Here is a 21,159-nt window from a genome sequence, read left to right as displayed (position 1 = left end):
CCAGACACTTCGTGGTCTAGCAATGGAAGCTACTTCTTTAGGAATCTAGTTCAAAAAAAAAAGTCACCTATGAGATGGAAAAAATAAATCTGTTGGCCTCAAATGTATTCAAAGCAATGTTCAGGGCAAGAAAACAATCACAGACGGGAAATTGTGACTCAAAAATACAGAGGAGGTCAGGTATGGTGGCTCACGCCTGCAATCCCAGCACTTTGGGAGACTGAGGCAGGTGGATCACCTGAGGTCAGGAGTTCAAGACCAGCCTGGGCAACATGGTGAAATCCCGTCTCTACTAAAAAATACAAAAAAATTAGCTGGGCGTGGCGGCAGGCACCTATAATCACAGTTACTTGAGAGGCTGAGACAGGAGAATCGCTTGATCCCGGGAGGCGGAGGTTGCAGTGAGTGGAGATCGCGCCACTGCACACCAGCCTGGGTGACAGAGTGAGACTCTGTCTCAAAAAACAAACAAACAAAAAACCCACAGAAGAAAAGAGTTTTCAAGCCAGAGGGAACGCGTTGACATTTTCAAAACACAGCCAATCCTCACTATGCATGAATTTTGGATTGGGGGTGTGCCTACTTGCTAAAATTTATTTGTAACCCCAGAAGCAATGCTTTTCGCACAAAACAGCCAAAGGTTTCAGTTGCCCGATGCGCGGGTTCCCACGGGAGGGTGAACAAGGTGGTGGTCCGACTTCCTGTCTCAGCTCTCACCTTGCAAACAAGCATCTGACTGCAGCCCACAGAGTGTCATGATTCTCACATTGTTTGTGCTTTTTCTTGGTGATTTTGCCATTTAAGAGGGCTCTAGCGAAGGGCTGAAGTGCTGTCTACTTGTCCCTAAGGCAAGAAGGTTGTCATGAGCTTCACACCGAAAACGTGCCAGAGAAGCTTCACTGAGGCCTGCGTGAGAGCACTGTTGGCTGAGTTCCGTGTTAATGAATCACCATTACATATTAAATAAGGCATCTTTAAACAGCAACGCACATAAAGCAAGATTGCGTACTGACCTATGGTCAAACATGCGACCAGGGGCTTGTAGGAATCAAACACTGCACTTCCCCTGGGAGCAATGGCCAAGGCGTCACTCATTCAGCATCTGTGGCAGCTTTTTAGAACACAGGTACCACAGATAATGAGCATCGACCGTCCATTCGCTGAGAAAGCACTGCTCTCAGGAACTCTTCCTAAAAAAACCCACTGAACAATGAATTCCCTCCCATTAAAGGCAAAACAACAACCAGAAAAGGATCTGGCAAAAGAAAAGGCCATTGCAAAGGCAAGTGACCCCCTCAAGAGAGACAGAGTGGCTGCGCGCCCTGGAGGCATGGTGGATAGTAAGTGGGAGGGAGAGTGACAGTGTGTGAAAAGTCACTGTCCACACCCAACAAGGCTCAGGAGGTGGGGGAGGAGAAGTGTGTGTGTGCGCGTGGGCTAGCTACTCATTCACCAAACTGATGCCTTCTTCTTCCTGGGCTCAGACCTCCACTGCATTTCCCAGCCTACTCTGCAGTCAGGTGCAACCTCCTCATGAAACCAGGGAAGATGATGCACTTTACAAGTTCTGTCTCTTCCTCTTATCTTCTGGGCAGATACAGAAGACCCCATGGAAGATTCCGGAGCTCCAGGGAATGGTCCAGCTATCGAACGGAAAGAGTCTGGGTCCCTGAATGTCAGTATGGATCAGAACTTCCCACCTGTCCCTCCTGCCAAACCAGGTGGACTAAGAAAAGAGAAAAAAGTAAAGCATTGATACGTTAAGTGCCTGACATTTGGAGGCCTTTTATTACAGCAATGAGCTTAATTTACCCCTAAACCATATAGGAAGAGGACACAGTGAGAAGGGAAAAAACTGTAACAAAAAACAAAACAAATTCCAGCCTTCCAGTGTTTCATAATCACTTCTTTTAACTTCACAGATTTAGCTGGAAAAAAGTCTCTTGTGACAAAAAAAATAAATAAAAGCAGCATTTCCTTCACCATCTTTTTCTCCTCTTATACTCAAATAAAATAACATTGATGAAGTTCATTTCTTAAGAGCATGTGTGGTTTGAGCCCACATTTACCAAGGTATTTCTATCCATATACACATCCACCCATTGCCTGTAATCCCGCAGAGGGGCATGTCGGAATGGGGGTCTGCGAGTGTCGATGTGACCTCCATTGCTGAGTCTGGCATTTGTGCTTCCCTGCATTACTTGATCTTTACATAACAATCATTTATAGCTTTTATAAGAGGCATTAAATAACACAGAAGAAGGAACTCCAAAAGACCACGCCTATCCTCCTGAACAGCCTTTGTACTACCAGGGCAGCCCCTGGGCCCCGTGGCATGGCCAGATTAGCTCTGGGGCATCAGGCCACCCTAAGCTTCCCCCACTATGGGTCTCTAATCTTTTGGCTTCCCTGGGCCACATGGGAAGAAGAATTGTCTTAGGCTACACATAAAATACACTAACACTAGAGAGAGGTGATAAGCTAAAAAGAAAAAAAAAAGTTGCAAAAAAAAAAAAAAACTCTCAGAATATTTTAAGAGAGTTTATGCATTTGTGTTGAGTCACTTTCAAAGCCGTCCTGGGCTGCATGTGGCCCACGGGCCTTGGTTTGGACAAGCTTGTCCTAGACAGTGAAGCCACTTGGCTGAGCGCATCCCTAGAGGGTACGTGTTAGCCCCCTCAGCCCAGCTAGCATCTCTCCCAGAAGGAGCAGGGCTGGGGGTGGGCTGAGCAGAGGGTCCCTGCTGGACCGCAAGCTGCTGGCACTGGGGGAAGAGGAGACACACATTTAGCCCTCGCTGGGGACCAAGCCCTGAGAGGTGCCAACCCCAGAGCATCTCTTAGCTCCTCCACAGCACCAGGAGCTGGCACCCTGGATGGGCACCAAGTGAGGCACCAGCAACACTCAGCCAGTGGGCAGCACAACGCTTCCCTGATTTCCAGCACCTGGGCCTCTCTTCCCCATCGTGGCTGGGGACAGGAGACTGTACTCAGAGGTCGGGGTGGATACGGAGCACTGGGCTCGCCTCCTCAAGCACCTGCAGCAGCCTACACCGCCAGCCCACCTCTCCCCGTTCCTTTCACCCAAAGCTAAAATGAGAAGGGTCCTCCCAGCCCACTGAGGCCCCGGGAGACCCTTCTAGAAAGCACAGGTGGAGACTGTCAGGAGCCTCACCCAGATGCCCCTCTGAGTCCTAACGCTTAGATGTCCACCATGTTCTACTCCACAGCAAAAGGGCTTCGTATCAACTGCCCCTACTACTGTCACTCCCACCCGCCTTCCCCAGGTGGACAGCGTGTGAAATGCTCACAGGCCAACCCCACTAGGCGCCTGTCCGCAACTATGATGTTTGCTCCATGCTTCCAGCTCTGTCCCACACCTCCGATTGAGACCACATGCGGCACAGTCCCTGCTGTGACGAAGAGGGAACGCGGCTGGGCGACCGGCCCCCAGCTTGCTCAGGTGGATTCAGGCAGAGGATGAAGCCACACCCCTTCCTCTGCACACGAAGGTCCCCTTTACAGACAGCCCCAGTTCCCAGGGGCCATCGTCCTCCTCGGGGAGGCAAATCCAACAACGGGGACCCCCAGGCATAAGGACAGACGTCCAGGGCCCAGCCAGCGTGGGCCAGGGCAGCCTGAGGGCTCTGGGGGGCACAGGAATGACACTGGGCCCAGGGCTGGAGGGACAGGAGGAGGCAGGACAATAGCCATGTGGGGAGAAGTGCTCAGAGCTGTATCCCCTGGAAGTGGGGGAGCATGGGACGCTGCTCCTCGGGCACGGTGGAGTCCGGCACCAGAAAGAGGCAGGGCCAGGCCTCAGAGCCTCCTGCACTTGGCGCTAGAAGCCAGTTGCAGGTGCGCCTGCTGCCTGGGTTTCCTCTGTGAGGCTGTGAAATGCTCCTCTCCATCTCTGGGCCCCTTGCCTCAGGTCTGGTACACAGCAGATGCTCAGAAAATGTTTGTGGATGGAGGCGGGGACAGTGGAGGCGGGGACAGTGACCGCGACAGCATGATGTGAGGCCAGTGGTAGCAGGGAGGGGAGGCGGGCACAGGAGGGAGCCTGCGGGGAGTGGGGTAGAAGTATGGAGCAAGGAAAGAGCACGGTGTGCCTGGAGCAGTCGGGACCGCGGGTCCGGGGAGGACCAGAGCAGCCCTCTGGTGTTCAAGCCACAGGTGACATCATCCAGATGGGAACCAAAGGGCAGACCACAAGGCTCACCGTCTGCTGCAGGTCATGGATGACGACGCGGATCACCAGCGTGTTGCCCTGGCTCTCCTCGGTCCTGGCACCGCCCGGCTTCTCCGCAGTGGCCCGGATCGTGTCATAGATGGTCTCTTCTTTGGAGCTGTCTGACTCCGACCCCACGGAGTAGTCGGAGAAGCTCTGGGCCATCTCGTCCTCACTGGATGTTGGGCTGCGCGGCATGGCTGCCTGTGTCTTCAAAGTGGGAAGAAGGAAGACAAAGAACAGGAAATGTGAAAATGAAAGAAAACCCAGGGGCAAGGTGGACGCTGGCACTGGAACACACGCGGTGGACTCGCTTTCACGGTCGTGTTTGCTGGTGTGACTGCCAGCTGAGGGCCCCGTGTGTGCACACGTACAAATCCCAAAGGGCGGACACGAGTCAGCACTGCCTGCTCCCCCTGGAGCCTGAGCAAGAGGCAGCAGCCAGGATCCAGAAAAACCCCTGCAAACTCTGGTACCAGAGCCATGAAACCCCAGCACTCAAAAGGAGCCTAGGCTAGCCATGGGGATGACCACAGCTTACAAAGATGAAGCAGAGGGCCACTGAGGCCGTCTGAGCTGCCCAAGGTAATAAAAAAGGCTGCCTTTTGTTTTCCTTGGAGGACAGAGCTGCAGGAGAGGAAGAAACACAGGTCAGAACGGCAGCAAGTTCATGCTATAATAACCCCCTCTGCTTCAAACACAGGGCAATGATAGGTACCACGTAAAAACAGAACAAAAAGCCAGGGCCAGGCTCACAGATGAGAGAACCTCCCAGACCAGGACTGGAGAGGAACCCGAGTCATGAGCAGACTGCAGCCATCAGACTCGGGGGTCCCCAAGAGGCAGGGGCAGCTGAGAGCGCAACTTCCTCAAGGTCAAGTGCAATAAAAATCCTGAACTTAGAGTTTTCACAGAACATCTGGATTTCAGTCGTCTCTAGAAAAATCACAGGCTCCTGCCTCCTGGGCCCACTCCACCCACCTGGCAGCCATGTGGACACTGGGCCATGCGGCCCTCTCGATGGGGCAGGAGCAACATGATTCACCCAGCCCCACCTCGTCATGCCCTCTGCACAACAGGAGCTGCCGCCCCTCCCCATCAAGGTACAGTGAGGCTCACCCTGCACCCAGCTCACCTCACCTGCCCCATCAGCCCTGGACCCTGGCAGCAGAAGTGTAGGTTCACAGACCCTGTGCTAGCGTTTTATAACTGGGCAACCCTGTGAGTGTTCAGGGATGCCCCGGGGAGGCCACGGGCAGTTCACCAGGAACCAACGCTCTATGTCCAATTAGGAGAAATCTGATACCTGCTGCTGGCTCCCAGCACTCCTCCAGCATGGGAAGAGCCTGCCGGGTAGCGGAGGGCGCTGGAACTATGTCCTCAGCAGGCACTCCGGCCTCGCCCTCAGCTTTGCTGCCCAGAAACCTGACAGCAGCCACTCCTCATCAGGTATCAACCTCCATCCGTGGGTGCGATGCCACCCCATTCCACCTGTTTTTATTCTGCGTCCTCATTCTCCTGGGCCCTGCTGGGTTAGAAAGCAGTGCAGGCATGAGGGTGAAGGAGAAAGGAGCCCTTCTTAAGTGGAGTCAAAGCTACACAGAGCTCATGTCACCCATTAATGCAGAAAGAAGCCTAGTGTGGTAGCGGGGCCAGCCTCAGCGTCAACATCTGAAAAATGGCAGGGTGGGAGCCCTGAGCTCAGAGCCCTGGCATAGAGCAGACACGGCCCACATTGGTTCTGTCCCTGCTCAGGTCAGATAATGTCTGACTGGCAAGAGCAGGCGAAAGACTGTCCAGGCTCCAAGCTGCTTCCAGGGGGGGCATGTGTAGGAAGCCTCCCTCAGTGGAGAGTGGGCACCCAGTGAACACACGCTGGGTGGGAGGCCAGGGCTCCGGATCACAGATGCCCAGGAGAGCAGTCAGGGGGCACGAAGGGGGCGACGCTGGCAGAACATGGTCCCCAAATCAGCCAGGCGGCAGCATTCCCACTCCAGCCACAGCTGGTAGGTGGGAATGCAGATCTGGTGTTGCCAGGCCTGCAGGTATCTTTTAGATATGGCAGATTTGATGCAAGAATGTGAAATGTATAAACGTTGGAAATTCACTTTGTTTGTTTTTTACTGAGACAGAGTCTCACTCTGTCACCCAGGCTAGAGTGCAGTGGTGCAATCTCAGCCCACTGCAACCTCCACCTCCTGGGTTCAAGCCATTCTCCTGCCTCAGCCTCCCAAGTAGCTGGGGTTACAAATACCTGCCACCACGCCTGGCTAATTTTTTGTATTTTTAGTAGAGACGGGATTTCACCATGTTGGCCAGGCTGGTCTCAAACACCTGACCTCAAGTGATCCACCTGTCTCTACCTCCCAAGGTGCTAGAATTACAGGCGTGAGCCACCGCGTCTGGCTGGAAATTCACTGTTTTTAACAGATTACTTTGCAGGCCACATAGTATACATCTATAGCGGGACCCGAGTCCAGGAACAAAAACAACGGCCCACAACAGGAAAGACAGCAAAGAGGGGCTCCTGGGGCTGTAGCCCCCACTGCTGCCGGCGGACATCATCGCCCACTAGGACCATGTCCCCCGGCACTGGCTCCAGGGGTGATGGTCACAAACAAGCACGTCTGCTCCCAAACCACGGTGCAGAAGAGCCCCGGTGCTGGGTCCGAAGAGGAACCAGGATTTCGTGCAGAAGCAGGGGGAGCAGAGAAGAGAAGGCTGGGTCACACCGCCCAGGCTCTTTGCAGAATCGTCCTGGGAGCGCATGGCCAGAGATCTGACCGAGAGGGTCTTGACCTTCGTAAGGGGCTTGAGTAACCTGATTAGCAGCTCCCTGGGAACAGCAGACACCTGATCACTGCCTGGGAAAACATTTAATTATTAACTCCCGGGGAGAACCACCGGGCAAGGCAGACGGCGCAAGTCCCATCTACATTTCAGACAAACCACAAAGACACTTGACTGCATGTCCCAAATAATTGCACGGGACATACTTATACTAAAAAACTCTCTGTTGTTCATCTGAAATTCAGGCAGAACTGGGTGCGCTGTATTTTATCTGGCAACACCATGGGAGAGCTGGGGTGGGCTGTGCTGAGTTCTCTAACCCCGTGAAGACCAGCATGCCGGAAGGCTCCGCAGAGAGAATGAAAGCAAAGACCAAGACACAATCTGAAATCCTGGCTTCCCCAGGAAATGCCAGTCCCAGCTCAGGGGAGGGGAAGATTACTCCCCACCCCGGGCAACCGTTCTCTGTGTAACTAATCTCTCGGGCTGGTCAGGAGAGAGGCTATAAAACCCCAGGTCCGTGAACTTCAATGACTCTTAGTGTGTGTTTCTCTCATTGGCCCTGCTAGGGTAGACTAATGAGGAGACAAGAAAATCATCACAATCAAAGCAAGTTCAACGGAGCCTCGGCATTTTGCTGCTAACTTGCTCCAAGAAAACCTAAAATCCTCAACCAGCTCATGCGTCCTCCAGTACCTCTGATGAAAAGGTAAACAGACTTTTTCCACTAATTATTTCAGCCACTGTGAAAATATGAAAGCTGACCTGGGAGAGAAGATACGTAATAAAAACAAACAAAAAACCTCACGGCCAGAGCTGACTTTGTCAAGGTTAGAGTTACAAAACCTTCGTAAACACCTTTAAAAGTGCAAGGGTTCAGCTGGGCACAGTGGCTCACACCTGTAAACAGGATCCTGCCTCTGAGTTTCCGCCCTCCACTGGTGTCACCGTCTTCTACCCTGAGTTTCTCTCCCCATTCAGCCAAGTCCTTCCCTTTCAGCCTGGCTTGCTCTACCCCAGGTGAGAACCAACTGCTACGGTACACAAGCTCCCCTTCCTCTCACCTCGGAGGGCCTGCAGTCCACGCCTAATTCCACATCTAACTCCTTCCTCAGCTGCGCCTCCTGACTACAGCTCTGAGAACTAATTCCATTACACACACACCCTCCAATCCTCCTCTGGACACACACATTTGGGAAACGTAACTGGATAGAACAAAAATACACAGGTCACTTTGCTGCTGAATTTTTAAGAGGGCTTTATATGGCAGTGTCCCAGAGAGAGGGGTAAAGGCAGCATTTCCCAAGTGCACCTGCCCCAGACATGCTTTTCCCCTGGGACTGATAAGCAATCTCCCACAACAGGAAGAGAAGCTGTGGTCTGAATTGCCAATGGGCCCTTCCTTGCTAGACTCAAGATCTTAGAAGCAAAAGCCAATCACACCCCTAGAGTGCGTGGCTCGCTGAGGCCGGCACCCTGCCAACCATTATTGCCTGAAAGAGACTGACAGTAGGAACTCTGCAATGGTTCTCTATCTAAAAGAAAGGGGCTCTAGGGATAAAACAGCCACTCCATACCTTCCTCTTAATGCCCAAACCGATATCCCCAAATCAGAAAACGAGCTACTAATAAATCAGATACCTGAATTAAAATGATACGTCACTTAAAAGCACTCCCTTAGATGAATTGCAATGCCTCACTGTTGTGTTCTGTTAAGATATTGGGGTGTCCAGGTCTTGAGAAGGACTGGTGAGATGGTACATTCATTAGGTAAGTCTATTTCTCTTCCACGCCTCAGCATTCATGTGGGAGTGTGCCGTTTTCTCGGTGGCACCGGTAATCACACCACAAATGTGGTCTGCACCGTCTTTCTCTGGCCAGACTCAACACAGACTCCAACAGTCTCTCAGTTTCTGCTAGAAAAGCCAGAGAGAATAGTCTGTCTGGCGTTCTAATTGGGCCTCAGTGGGTTTCTGTCCAGGCTGCTGTAAAGAGCACATGATTTCTAAAGAAGTCTTCATTGTATGACAGGTTTCCATTTCAGTTTTCTTAGAGCAGAATTTAAGGGGTTCTGGCCAGCCAGCATGAACCCACTCTCAGCCTGTGTGTGATACGCTGGCCTACCCATCTCACAATTCTGCAGAAACCACTCACCGTGACCAAGAAGGGAACGACTTGCCCAAGGTAAAAGGCTTCCTGGGAGACAACCTACACAGAAGGAAACCAATCAAGACAACAGGTCAACAAGTCCCTCCTGGGACACTGCCCCTGTGCGCAACTCTTAAGCATGGGTCCAACAAGGCCCTGTGTCCAGCAGGAACAAGAGGCCCAGCCACGGACAGCCTGGGGTGGGGACACAAACCACCCCCAGTCATGATCAAACTCTTGGAAAACTGGGAATAGAAGATAATTTCCCGAACTCGAACAGAGCATCTACTCAAATCCTGTAGCAAACATCAAAAACAAATAAGCAAACAGATAAGTGAATACATTGTTTACGGATTAAAAGGAGGGAAATCATTATTCTCAGATAATATGCTTCTGTGAATAGAAAATCCAAGAAAATCTAGGGACAAATTAAATAATGTGTAAGTGTAAAACTAGTTTAAAAAAAAAAAAAAAGTCCAGCAAAATGCCAGATAAGAAGTTAATATACAAAAGTTAACTGAATTGTTACATTATCAATAAACAATTGAAAAACATTCAAAAACACTATAATACCATGAACAATAACCAAAGTTAACTTGAAAAAAAAAAAAACACAATATGTGTGAGGCCTTTATGGAGAAAAGTAATACTATATAGCATTATCTTTTTGAAATAAAGAAAAAAATGAAGGAAGACCCAAATAAATGAAGAGCTATACAATAATCATGGACACTAGGCTTTAACATTTTCAAGATGAAAATTCTCCACAAAATATAAACTTGATGTAACTTTTTTTTTTTTTTTTGAGACGCAGTCTTGCTCTGTCGCCCAGGCTGGAGTGCAGTGGCCGGATCTCAGCTCACTGCAAGCTCCGCCTCCTGGGTTCACACCATTCTGCTGCCTCAGCCTCCCGAGCAGCTGGGACTACAGGCGCCCACCACCTCGCCCGGCTAGTTTTTTTGTATTTTTTTAGTAGAGACGGGGTTTCACCGGGTTAGCCAGGATGGTCTCGATCTCCTGACCTCGTGATCCTCCCGTCTTGGCCTCCCAAAGTGCTGGGATTACAGTAACTTCTAATAAAAACCTGATAGGACTGTTCGTAGAACTTAACACTCTGATCTTAAAGCTCAAAGAAGAGAGGGAGCCAGCTAAAACCAAGATAACTCTGGAGACTAAGAGGAGACTCATTCTACCAGATGCTGAGGCTTACCAGAAAAAGTTATAGTATGAAAACAGTATGGTATTAGACAAAGACAAATAGATGGATTTAAAAAGCACAGAACCTTAGTCTGGGCTTGTAAATATCAGAGTCCCATATGCGTCGGGGGAAAGGGATGAATTAAGAAACCTATGAGGTTGACACTTGCAGGTATTCATATGGAAAAGATGAGCCCCACGCCACTCCAGACACACAAATCCATTCCAGATGCACTGACTACTGTAACATGAAAAGCAACACAACAAACCTCTAGAAGAAAAAGTAAGAGGCAACGCCTTCATGTAAGGTCCCTTAGACAGGGGATTCTGGCTGCTCAATAAATGCTGCTTTGTTGCTGTGTAAGACAATAGCACAGACTTAGTGGGTTAGAGCAACAGAAATGTGCGGCAGTGTACCCTCATCATGCTGAGGTCAGAAATCCTAAATGAGTTTCACCGGGCTAAAGCCAAGGTGTTGTCAGAGCTGGTTCCTCCTTAAGATTCTGAGGAACAATCCACTTCCTTGCCTTCCTCAGACGGTGGTGGTGACCTGTATTCCGCCACTCATGGCCCCTTCCTCCAGTTTCAAAGTGGGTCACTCCCACCTTGGCTTCCATCTTCACATCACCACCTCCTCTTCTGCAGTCAAATCTCCCTCTTAAAAATAATGACCCTTGTGATGACATTCAGGACCTACCTGGATAACCCAAGATAATTGCTCGCATCTCATCCTTAACTTCATCACCTCTGCAAAGCTCCTTTTGCCGTATGAGGTCACATATTCAGAGGTGCCAGAGACTAGGACCTGGATATCTTTGGGGGCCATTAATTAGCCACAAATATGTTCAATTGTTATTTGCTGAATAAATCAAGGGGAGAAAAAAGTGTTTCTTTCTACAAGGCATTGGGTACAAAGCATGAAGGGACAGACAAATATGACAATGTAAAAGTTAAGACTTCATCAGACACAACAGCAAGAAGACACCTCAGGCTGGGCACGGTGGTTCATGCCTGTAATCCCGACACTTTGGGAGACTGAGGCTGGTGGATCACTTGAGGTCAGGAGTTCAAGACCAGCCTGGCCAACATGGCAAAACCCTGTCTCTACTGAAAATACAAAAAACATAGCTAGGCGTGGTGGTGCACACCTGTAGTCCCAGCGACTTGGGAGGCTGAGGCAGGAGAATCGCAGGAACCCAGGAGGCGAAGGTTGCAGTGAGCCTAGATCGTGCCATTGCACTCCAGTCTGGGTGACAGGAAAAAAAAAAGAAAGAAAGAAAACACCCGAAAGGGACCTTTACAACATAGGACCAAGTGCTGTGGAAAATCTGGGAAGAATTCCTACAGGGCAAAAAAAGAAACAACTCCAGATGCAAACGGGTACAGTTCATCGCAGGGGACACCTGAAGGGCTAGTTGGCATGGGAGAACATATCCCAAAGGTACCAGGAAAACAAGCAATGCCAAGGCCCACAATGAAAATGCAGTCCCAGGATGGAGAAGGCAATGCAAAGTGGGACTGTTCCGGAGGCTCCTGGGGACTCTGTCATCCCCACTTAAAGCAGCCCTGAAATTCTCGCTGCTATGAACTGAACTGTCTCCCTCTAAAATTCATATGCTAAGGCCCTAACCCCCCAGTGTGATGGTATCTGGAGGTAGCACCTTTAAGAGGTAGTTGAGGTTATGAGATTACAAGGGTGGGGTCCTGATCCCATAGGATTAGCATCCCTATAAGGAAAGGAAGAAATATCGGAGAGCTAGCATGGGTGCCCACGTGTGGTCATGCATTCCTATCTCCCTGCAACCAACCATGTGAGGACACAGCCAGAAAGTAACCCTCTGCAAGCCAGGTAGCAGTCCCTCACCAGGAGCTGAATCAGCCAGCTCTTCAGCTCCTTGATCTCAGACGTCCAGCCTCCAGAAAGGTGAGAAAATAAATTTCTGCCAAGTCACTCTATCTATTCTGTTATAGCCTGAGCTGCCCAAGACACCCACCTTCTACAAAATCATGTGTAAAACATAACAGAGTTGATGGGGAAAACAGTTGAGGAGGCCACTCCAACATATGCCTTTTTGTCCCCAGAGCCCTGCAGAAGCCAGGAAAATCCCTGCTGTGTTATTTCGGCTCCAGCAATGACACCTTAAATCATGGTCCATGTTGGCAGCCTTCAACCCTGGGCTGCTGAGTCTCCCAAGAGATGTCTGTCTCCAAAGAAGATGGCTTCCAATAGAAACCAGTTGCTTCAACACTGAAACTAAGTTTGTAGATAGCCTTCTTTAAGAAGTTTACTTTTGCTAACCAGAAATAAAATTCTAAGTCCACCACCAACTGAATGGATCCCCCAGCCACTCCTGGCCAAGGGCATTCCAAAGTAAAACCGAAAAACGAGTTCAAAGCATGATGGGAAGCGGGGATCGAACATGCCTCATTATATCTGCCTCCCTTTGGAATTCAGGCACAACTGACCAGCATTAACATTAAAACAAGAGATCTCAAGATGGACCAAATGGACTCTTTGTAGCAAATTCCAATCTGACTCTAGTATAGCATCACATAATAGATAGCAGGTCCTGAAAGAAAACAAAGTATTTTTTACCGAACTATATTTCTTTGACATATTTTGAAATGACCCTGCAAAGCTGTCTCTTGTGGGGAAAATTTACACTCTATAGAGAATCCCCTTCCATTTCCAGGTCTCTTCCTGATCCAGGAGAGATTAACTAAGAGCCTGGCATCTTTTTAGGTAAGTTAAGAGACATTTACCCTCCGTTCTCCCTGAAGTCTGCTATCTGGAAGCTTCTTGCACATATTAAGAACCTTGGTCTCCACAACCCCTGATCTTAAGCCAGACATTCCTTTCTATTGATTCCAGGTCTTTACATAATAACAACTCTTTCAACCAATTGCCAATCAGAAAATCTCTGAATCTACCTATGACCTGGAAACCCTCCCCTGACTCCACTTAAAGCTGTCCCACCTTTTTGGACTGAACCAATGTACACCTTACATGTACGCACTGTTGTCTGCCTGTAACTTCTACCTCCTAAAATGTATAAATCCAAGCTGTAACCCAACTACCTTGGGCACATGTTCTCAGACCTCTTGGGGCTATAAAATGGGCCTTGGTCACTTGTATTTGGCTCAGAATAAACCTCTTTAAATATTTTACAGAGTTGACTATTTTTCATTGGCATTTTCTTAGATACAGGAGGAAATGTCTTCATAGTCTGTCCATAGGCAGGGCAGCATCCTCAAATCTGGTGGACAGTGTGGAGGCTCCCTAAGCCATTGCAGCAGCCTCTCCTTACACTGAATGAGACACCCCTGTAGCATTTCCTGCTTTTTGTTCTGAAGCATCACATGATCTCAATGTATACTTGGTGAATTAACCAATGAACTGGAAACAGCTTAAATGCCACTGTCTTATTCCACTTTTTGTTGCTATAACAAGATACCATAGGCTGGGTAATTTATAAAGAAAATAAGTGTATTTCTTAGGGCTCTGGATGCTGAGAAGTCCAAGAGTATGGTGTGGCATCTGGTGAGGACTTTCTTGCTGCATCATGACATGGCAGGGGGCATCACATGGCGAGAGGGTGAGATCATGCATGTCAGCTCTGGTCTGTCTTCCTATTGAAGCCATAAGTCCCATCATGGGGACTCCACGCTGATGACCTTATTTAATCTCAATGACCTCCCAAAGGCCCCAACTCCAATCAACATACAAATTTGGGGATGAAGCTTGCAACATAAGAACTTTGAGGAACATGTTGAAACCATAGCAGCCACCAACAGGAAACTAAGTAAATGATTGTGTAGTAATATCAGGTAAAATTATAGAACAGTGAAGACAAGTCAAGTAACATACATTGACATGCGACAGTGAAATGCGGGAAATGTCAACTTTCAAAAGAACAGATACATTTATCTAAACATTTTCATACACAAATTAAAAATATAGATGGTGATGGCTGTCTTCACCTATCTATAGCCCTGCTTCAAAACAGGGAAAACTGATGAGAACAAGTGGGAGTTATCTCAAAACAAATAAATAAATAAATGCAAATAGGCAAATAGGGCAAAATCTTAAAATGTTTAGTTCTGATGATGGGTATAGAGTCATTATTGTGTTTTTCTACTTTTCTATGTTTATCATGTCTTTCATTAAAAATAAAAACTTTAGCAATTACATGACCATGGCACAGGGTCTGCCTGTAATGGTCTTTCCAGTGCAAGCCCTTGATAAATCAAATTTATTCATTTTAGAAGCCGGACAGATGTGCTTGTGGGGGATCCCAGTGGAAGAGAACACAGAAGGCCATGCTGCTACAGGAAGGCAGAGCTGATGCTTCTTCAGGGCTTCCAGCAAGTCGGCCTACCAGCTAGGCCTGTATTTGAGTGTCTCTTGTCAGTCCTGGGAGAATGTGATAGGAGGACTTCGTGACTTCCCCTTATCTGATAGATAAGGAACCTCAGAAGATAAACTCCTGGTGCGTCACAGCCAGGAAGGGAGGCAGCTCACCCTCAATCCAAATTCAAGATTCTCCAGACAATTTCCAAAAGACAGTCTGCTTGTGCAAAAAGGAGCTCAGTGGAAACTGCCCCAAAAGATTGCAGTGTGAGGTCTTAGAGAAGTGAAATTCGGATCAATTCACTCCCCATCCTTTCACGTAAATCACACACCCTCAGCAACAGGGAGGCTGCAGGAGGACAGAAGGCAGAATGCAAAATATTTATATATCCGTGCTTTTTATTGTGCACTTCTAAATTAATAGGCTTTATTCTTCTAGAGCAGGTTTAGGTTTATATGAAACAGCTGATACAGAGAGTTCCCGCTGATCTAGTTCCTAGTTTGTAGTCTGTCTGCTCTAACAAACCTGTTGCACTTAGGATCCAAAAGGAGATGTAAAATCAAAATACAACCCTCCCAGATGCCAGTGGTCTCTAAATTTTCAGGTGCCCTCCGTTTGTTCCTGAGGCTCCCCGCGGTTGACTTGGGTCCATCTGGACAGTTCTGGATCCTGCGTTGTGAGTGCAAGGGAGGGGTGTGGCAGTCAAGACTAGCCACCAAAATCATCCCCAGGTACAAGTCAGGTTCTTAAAATCCCAGTACCTGGCAGTGGAGGGCTGGGGGATTAACCTTCCTTTGAAGATTAAATATCACAGTACATTGCATCTCAGCAGTGTCTGTCTGGGCAGAAGGGCTTTGGCATTAAACAGACTCAGCAACCTAGGCCACTACAGAGAAGACAGAAGCATGACCAGGTTCTATTCCAGCTCCAGACTCAACACCAGAGCAGCCACAGAATAACCCAGTGGGACCCAGTGTCCCCAGTGAGGGGTTGACCACAGGGTGACCCACCTAAGGCATCTCTGATTCACAGAGGGGCCTCACGACAGCTGCCGCACCTTCTAAACTATGGGTTACCAGAAAGTAAGTTAAATTACCATGTCTGGGAACTGGGAACATCACACAACAAACTTACACGCTCTGAGAGCTCTATGGAGATGAAATGTCACTGGTGAACTAAGATGTGCCTGTTACTAAACATATTTAGTGTACAGATGTGCCTGTATACTAAACAGATTTCAAATCAAGGGTAAGAACTCTCAACAGCTTTCTGTGCTGTACCCAATTCCATCAAAAACCGGCCTCAGGTATCTGTTGGGGGCCCAGGAGAGATGCCAAGTGCTTGAGTCTGAAGGGGGCTTCCCAGTCACCTGCTTGGGGACGCCCTTGACTCCACCATGAGTGGGGCTGTGGCTACTCCATCCTGCCATTGTCTGTAATGACAGTATTTAAGCTGGGGGTGGGTTCCCTTAATTCCTATTATTCCAATGTTTGTGGGAACCCAGATGTCCTTTGCTATCTTAACTTTAATTTTCTTGTCTTCTGTTTTTTTTGAGACGGAGTCTCACTGTGTCGCCCAGGCTGGAGTACAGTGGCACGATCTCGGTTCACTGCAACCTCCGCCTCCCGGGTTCAAGTGATTCTCTTGTCTCAGCCTCCCAAGTAGCTGGGATGACAGGCATGTGCCACCACACCCAGCTAGTTTTGTATTTTTAGTAGAGACAGGGGTCTCACCATGTTGGTCAGGCTGGTCTCAAAATCCTCATCTCAAGCCATCCACCCGTCTTGGCCTCCCAAAGTGCTGGGATTACAGGTGTGAGCCACCACTCCCAGCCTCGTCTTGTTTTTTTGTTTTTTTTTTTTTCTTTTTTTTTTGAGACGGAGTCTCGCTTTGTCACCCAGGCTGGAGTGCAGTGGCGCGATCTCGGCTCACTGCAAGCTCCGCCTCCCGGGTTCACGCCATTCTCCTGCCTCAGCCTCCCGAGTAGCTGGGACTACAGGCGCCCGCCACCACACCCGGCTAATTTTTTGTATTTTTAGTAGAGACGGGGTTTCACCGTGTTAGCCAGGATGGTCTCAATCTCCTGACCTCATGATCCGCCCGCCTCAGCCTCCCAAAGTGCTGGGATTACAGGCGTGAGCCACTGCACCCAGCCATCGTCTTGTTTTCTTAAGAAGAAATATTGTTCCCGTCTGGGGCGTTTTAAACTATTGCACTAACCCAATGGTTGAGAGAACCTCATGGTGAGAGAACCTCTTGCAGTCCTCTGTGGGAGGTGCCCCCAGGTGTGTGTGCCGGTCCTCAGTGTGTCCTGCTCCTAGGATGTTATGCTGTGCAGCAGTCCCACAGCCGTAATGCCCCCACAGCATGAAGAATGAAGCCCGAACACCAGGCGGGAAGGCTGTTCTCGCTTTTCTCTGTGAAGCCTGGACAAACCCTACAGCGAGATCATTCATCCCAGAAATCTTCCTCCTCGGAACTTCTCAGCCCTTGAGATTCGGATGCCAGAGGCTGCCTGGGGACCTGAGAATCATTCACCTTGAAATGCCCCCAAGTGAAACGGGCCCAGCCAAGGCTGAGAACTGGCAACATCTTTTACACTGCGTTGTCAGGTACCTTTTTCTCAGGAGCAGAGACACGTCTCATTCTCGGGCCTCCGTCCTGGAATGCTTCCCGGCTGATCTCATGGTCCAGCCCCACCCACTTGTCAGGACCCAGTGCAGAGCACCCGCCGTGAGCACTGTTGGGAAGCCGTCTCCTCTGTCCTCTGCTGAGCGTTGAGTGGAAGACAAGTCTCCAGCCTCCCGCATGCTGCACAGATGGACGAATGTGAGTTTCCACATCCCCCCCAGCCCGGACCAACACTGACAAGCATACACGACAGCCTGGTGTCAGCCCTTCCCTTGAAGGAGGCTCCTGCCAAGAAGCCAGGGATGATAGGACAGACGGGGGGGTTCCACAAATCAAAACTGCACAGGCCAAGCACCAAAGCAGGTGCCGCCCAGGCACTGGGTCACCTCGCTTCACCCTCTCACAGACGTCCTGAAACAAAAGGTCTGCACCAGACAGTCCGGGGGCTGTATCACGAAGACGCTAGAGACAGGCAGATAGGACCTCTGAATCTGAAGAGAATTTGAGCATTGGAAGGATCTAGGTAAGGACAAACCAAGGAATTAACTGGACAGCTACTTCTTTACAGACAGCAAAAACTAGCCAGGTGTGGTGGCGGCACCTGTAGTCCCAGCTACTCGGGAGGCTGAGGCAGGAGAATGGCGTGAACCTGGGAGGCAGAGGTTGCAGTGAGCTGAGATTGCACCACTGCACCCCAGCCTGGGCGACAGAACGAGACTCCATCTCAAAAAAAAAAAAAAAAAAGAATTCTTGCACACCCATGCAGCACTCCCCAGTATTACAAGACATGACTTTTCTTGGTTTACCTGCCAATCCACACTTTTTTTTTTTTTTTTGAGATGGAGTTTCACTCTTATCACCCAGGCTGGAGTGCAATGGCATGATCTCGGCTCACTGCAACCTCCGCCTCCCGGCTTCAAGTGATTCTCCTGCCTCAGCCTTCCGAGTAACTGGGATTATAGGCGCCCACCACCTCACCCGGCTAATTTTTGTATTTTTTAGTAGAGACGGGATTTCACCATGTTGGCCAGGCTGGTTACAAACTCCTGACCTCAAGTGATCTGCCGTCCTCAGTCTCCCAAAGTGCTGGAATTACAGGTGTGAGCCACCACGCTTGGCCCACACTTCTGAAAGTAATCAATATTCACAACAGCGGCAAGTAGCATCTAGGGACCATTTGACAACACTGATAAAAGGTCAACTGAGGCACAATAAGATGCATAAAGAGTTAGTTTGAGCAAACAGTGATTTATGAAATCAGGAAGCACCAAACTGAAGGTATTTGGTTGGTGCAAAAGGAACTGTTGGTTTTGCCGTTTCTTTTAAATGGCACAAACTGCAATTATTTTTGCAGCAACCTAATAGTTTTAGGCTCCACTACAGGGATGGAAGGGGAAAGCTTTATAGGGTGAACGCAGATGCAAGGCAAAGGAGACACCTGGTTGGTTACAATGATGTGGTCGCCTTACTGGCTTATCTTGTCGGAAAGTCCCTAGCTGAAGTTAATTGATGGCTTCTGATCAGCTAAGCTTGAGCTTCATTTTTCTTTGATGTAGGCATTTATAAGAAATAGCTCAAGTTAGGTTTCACTCAGGTGTCGTACATCAAGCAAGGCTGAGGTCACTTATGAGTTCTGACAGGCTCTGCTTAGGATTCTTTAGGCCTGGTTTCCTTTTTAATCTGACAACATAAAACAATTCATGTGACTCCAAAATATGTATGCACATAAGTCTACACAGAATGTGTGTAAAACCAGGCTCACGCCTGTAATCCTAGCACTTTGGGAGGCCGAGGTAGGTGAATCACCTGAAGTCAGGAGTTCAAGATCAGCCTGGCCAACGTGGTGAAACCCCATCTCTACTAAAAATACAAAAATTAGCTGGGCATGGTGGCGGGCGCCTATAATACCAGCTACTCAGGAGGCTGAGGCAGGAGAATCACTTGAACCTGGGGGCGGAGGCTGCAGTGAGCCGAGATGGTACCACTGCACTCCAGCCTGGGTGAAGGAGGGAAACTTCATCTCAAAAAATAAAAGAAGAAGAATGTGTGTAAAACCAGATACTGATTTTTGCACATCTCAGCAGTATAACTGTGATTTATGTTCATAAAAATATTTAATGAAAGTAAATTTTCAGAAAACTAAATTAAAATGTTTCCATTTCATAGAAATCATTTTGATTAAAATTTTGAGGCCAGGAGATCAAGGCTGCAGTGCTCTGGGACCCCACCTGTGACTGCATTCCAGCCTGGGCACAATAGCAAGACCTCATCTCTTTTTTTAAAAATATATAATACTCATTAATTTTAACTTGTATTTTGCCCTTGAGCAGTTAATTTGGAATATTTTAGTAGATATCATTTTTGGAATCATGAAAAATGTTTAATGCTAAATTTAATTTATACCTTTATCAAAATACATTCAATTTTCTTTTCTGTATTAGCCCATTTTCATAGACACCCAAATTTTGTATACACTGAATATATTAAATTTCTAATCATTTAGAATATGAAACACAGATTGTGCAAAATGCTAGACCAGAACAACATAGTGGTAATTTTGCTGAACAGAAGGCAAGACAAATATATTTTCTGGCATATATAATAATGAATGAATGGCATTTATATTTATTACTTATCCAAATGTCACTGTGCATCAGTGAGATGCCCAAGTGTGCAACAGAACAACTAAACTCAGCCGTGTTTGGTGTATCAGCAGCTTTCAATCGCATGCAACAGCCAATTCCCACATGGTTTACATTTTGCCATCACAAAGGGACGTCTGTGAAAGCAGAAGAAACTATGATCTAACCGCGTGCTAGCTGGGTGTGGACCTAACTTTCAAATAGGAAACATGTCATGTGGGCTTCTGCTGGTGCTCCCTGCATGGACCCCAAATAGTAGGGGCTGGCTGGTGAGACGTGGCACTGAGGCACATGTTGCTTGTTCCCGACCTCCAAGACCACAGCAGAGCCCATGCTCAAAGGGGTCTCCAAAGAGGCAAGCAGCTGGGACGCTCCCAGGTGCCAGGAGGAAGCAGCTATTTCTCCCAGGACAAGGGTCAGGCCTTCATACCTATCAAATCGCAAGAGCTTTAGGAAATATGATGGCCCTAGTCCTCCTGGGTTCCTGCTGTCGCTGGCAAGGGGTGCAGTAGTCAGTTTGCTGCCATCACAGAACACCACAGCTGGGGCTATGACAGCAGAAATGCATGTGCTCACATTTCTCCCAGTGAGGGTTCTTCCTGGCTTGCAGACAGCCAAATTCTGGCTGTTTTCAGCACGGCCTCCTCTTTTGGCACCCGCGGGGAGAGAGTGAGCCTTCTGTTTTCTCTTCTTCTAGGTGCACTGTATTGGTCCGGGTTCTCCCGGGAGGCAGCATCAACAGGAAATGTATACAGACACATGCGGGTGGGCTTGTCAGGGGGCTGACAGAGTCTCCACGATGACAAAGGCTGAAAAGTCCTGGGACAAAGCGTCTGCAGGTTGGAGCCCCTGGGGGCTGGGAGCAAGACTCAGTCCAGGTCCGAAGGCTCAGAACCGGGGAAGGCGATGGCGTAACTCAGTCCGAGGTCGGAGGACAGAGAACCCGAGGGGAAGGGGGTGGCCGCTGGTGCAAGTCCTGAAGTCCGAAGGCTTTCGAGTTGCCCAAAGACAGGAGAGGATGAGAGTGTCCAGCCCAGCGGCTCTATGCCCTTGCCCCTTCTCTGCAGTTGTTCTCTCTGGACCCCCAGCAGGTTGGACGGTGCCCACTCACACCCAGGGCAAATCCCTGCCTCCAGTCCTCTCAGACTTATGTGCTAATCCCCTCCAGA

The 21,159-nt window shown here is 48.9% G+C and overlaps 1 protein-coding gene across 15 annotated transcripts in view; it reads right to left on the bottom strand.

Moving 5' to 3' along the window:
- SHANK2 (SH3 and multiple ankyrin repeat domains 2) overlaps positions 1 to 21,159 on the bottom strand; it is a 671,410-nt gene that overhangs the window by 585,406 nt on the left and 64,845 nt on the right. For all 15 annotated transcript variants that reach the window (XM_077961772.1, XM_077961764.1, XM_077961763.1 and 12 more), the window contains one exon: positions 4,222 to 4,440. In XM_077961772.1, coding sequence (XP_077817898.1) covers positions 4,222 to 4,428 — 207 coding nt within the window. In that variant the 5' untranslated portion in view covers positions 4,429 to 4,440. The remainder of the gene's footprint in view (positions 1 to 4,221; positions 4,441 to 21,159) is intronic.

Source organism: Macaca mulatta, chromosome 14 (genome assembly GCF_049350105.2).
Source record: "Macaca mulatta isolate MMU2019108-1 chromosome 14, T2T-MMU8v2.0, whole genome shotgun sequence".
Classification (NCBI taxonomy): domain Eukaryota; kingdom Metazoa; phylum Chordata; class Mammalia; order Primates; family Cercopithecidae; genus Macaca; species Macaca mulatta.
Note: the sequence above shows the minus strand (reverse complement) of the source record. Positions and strands in the feature narration are given on the sequence as shown.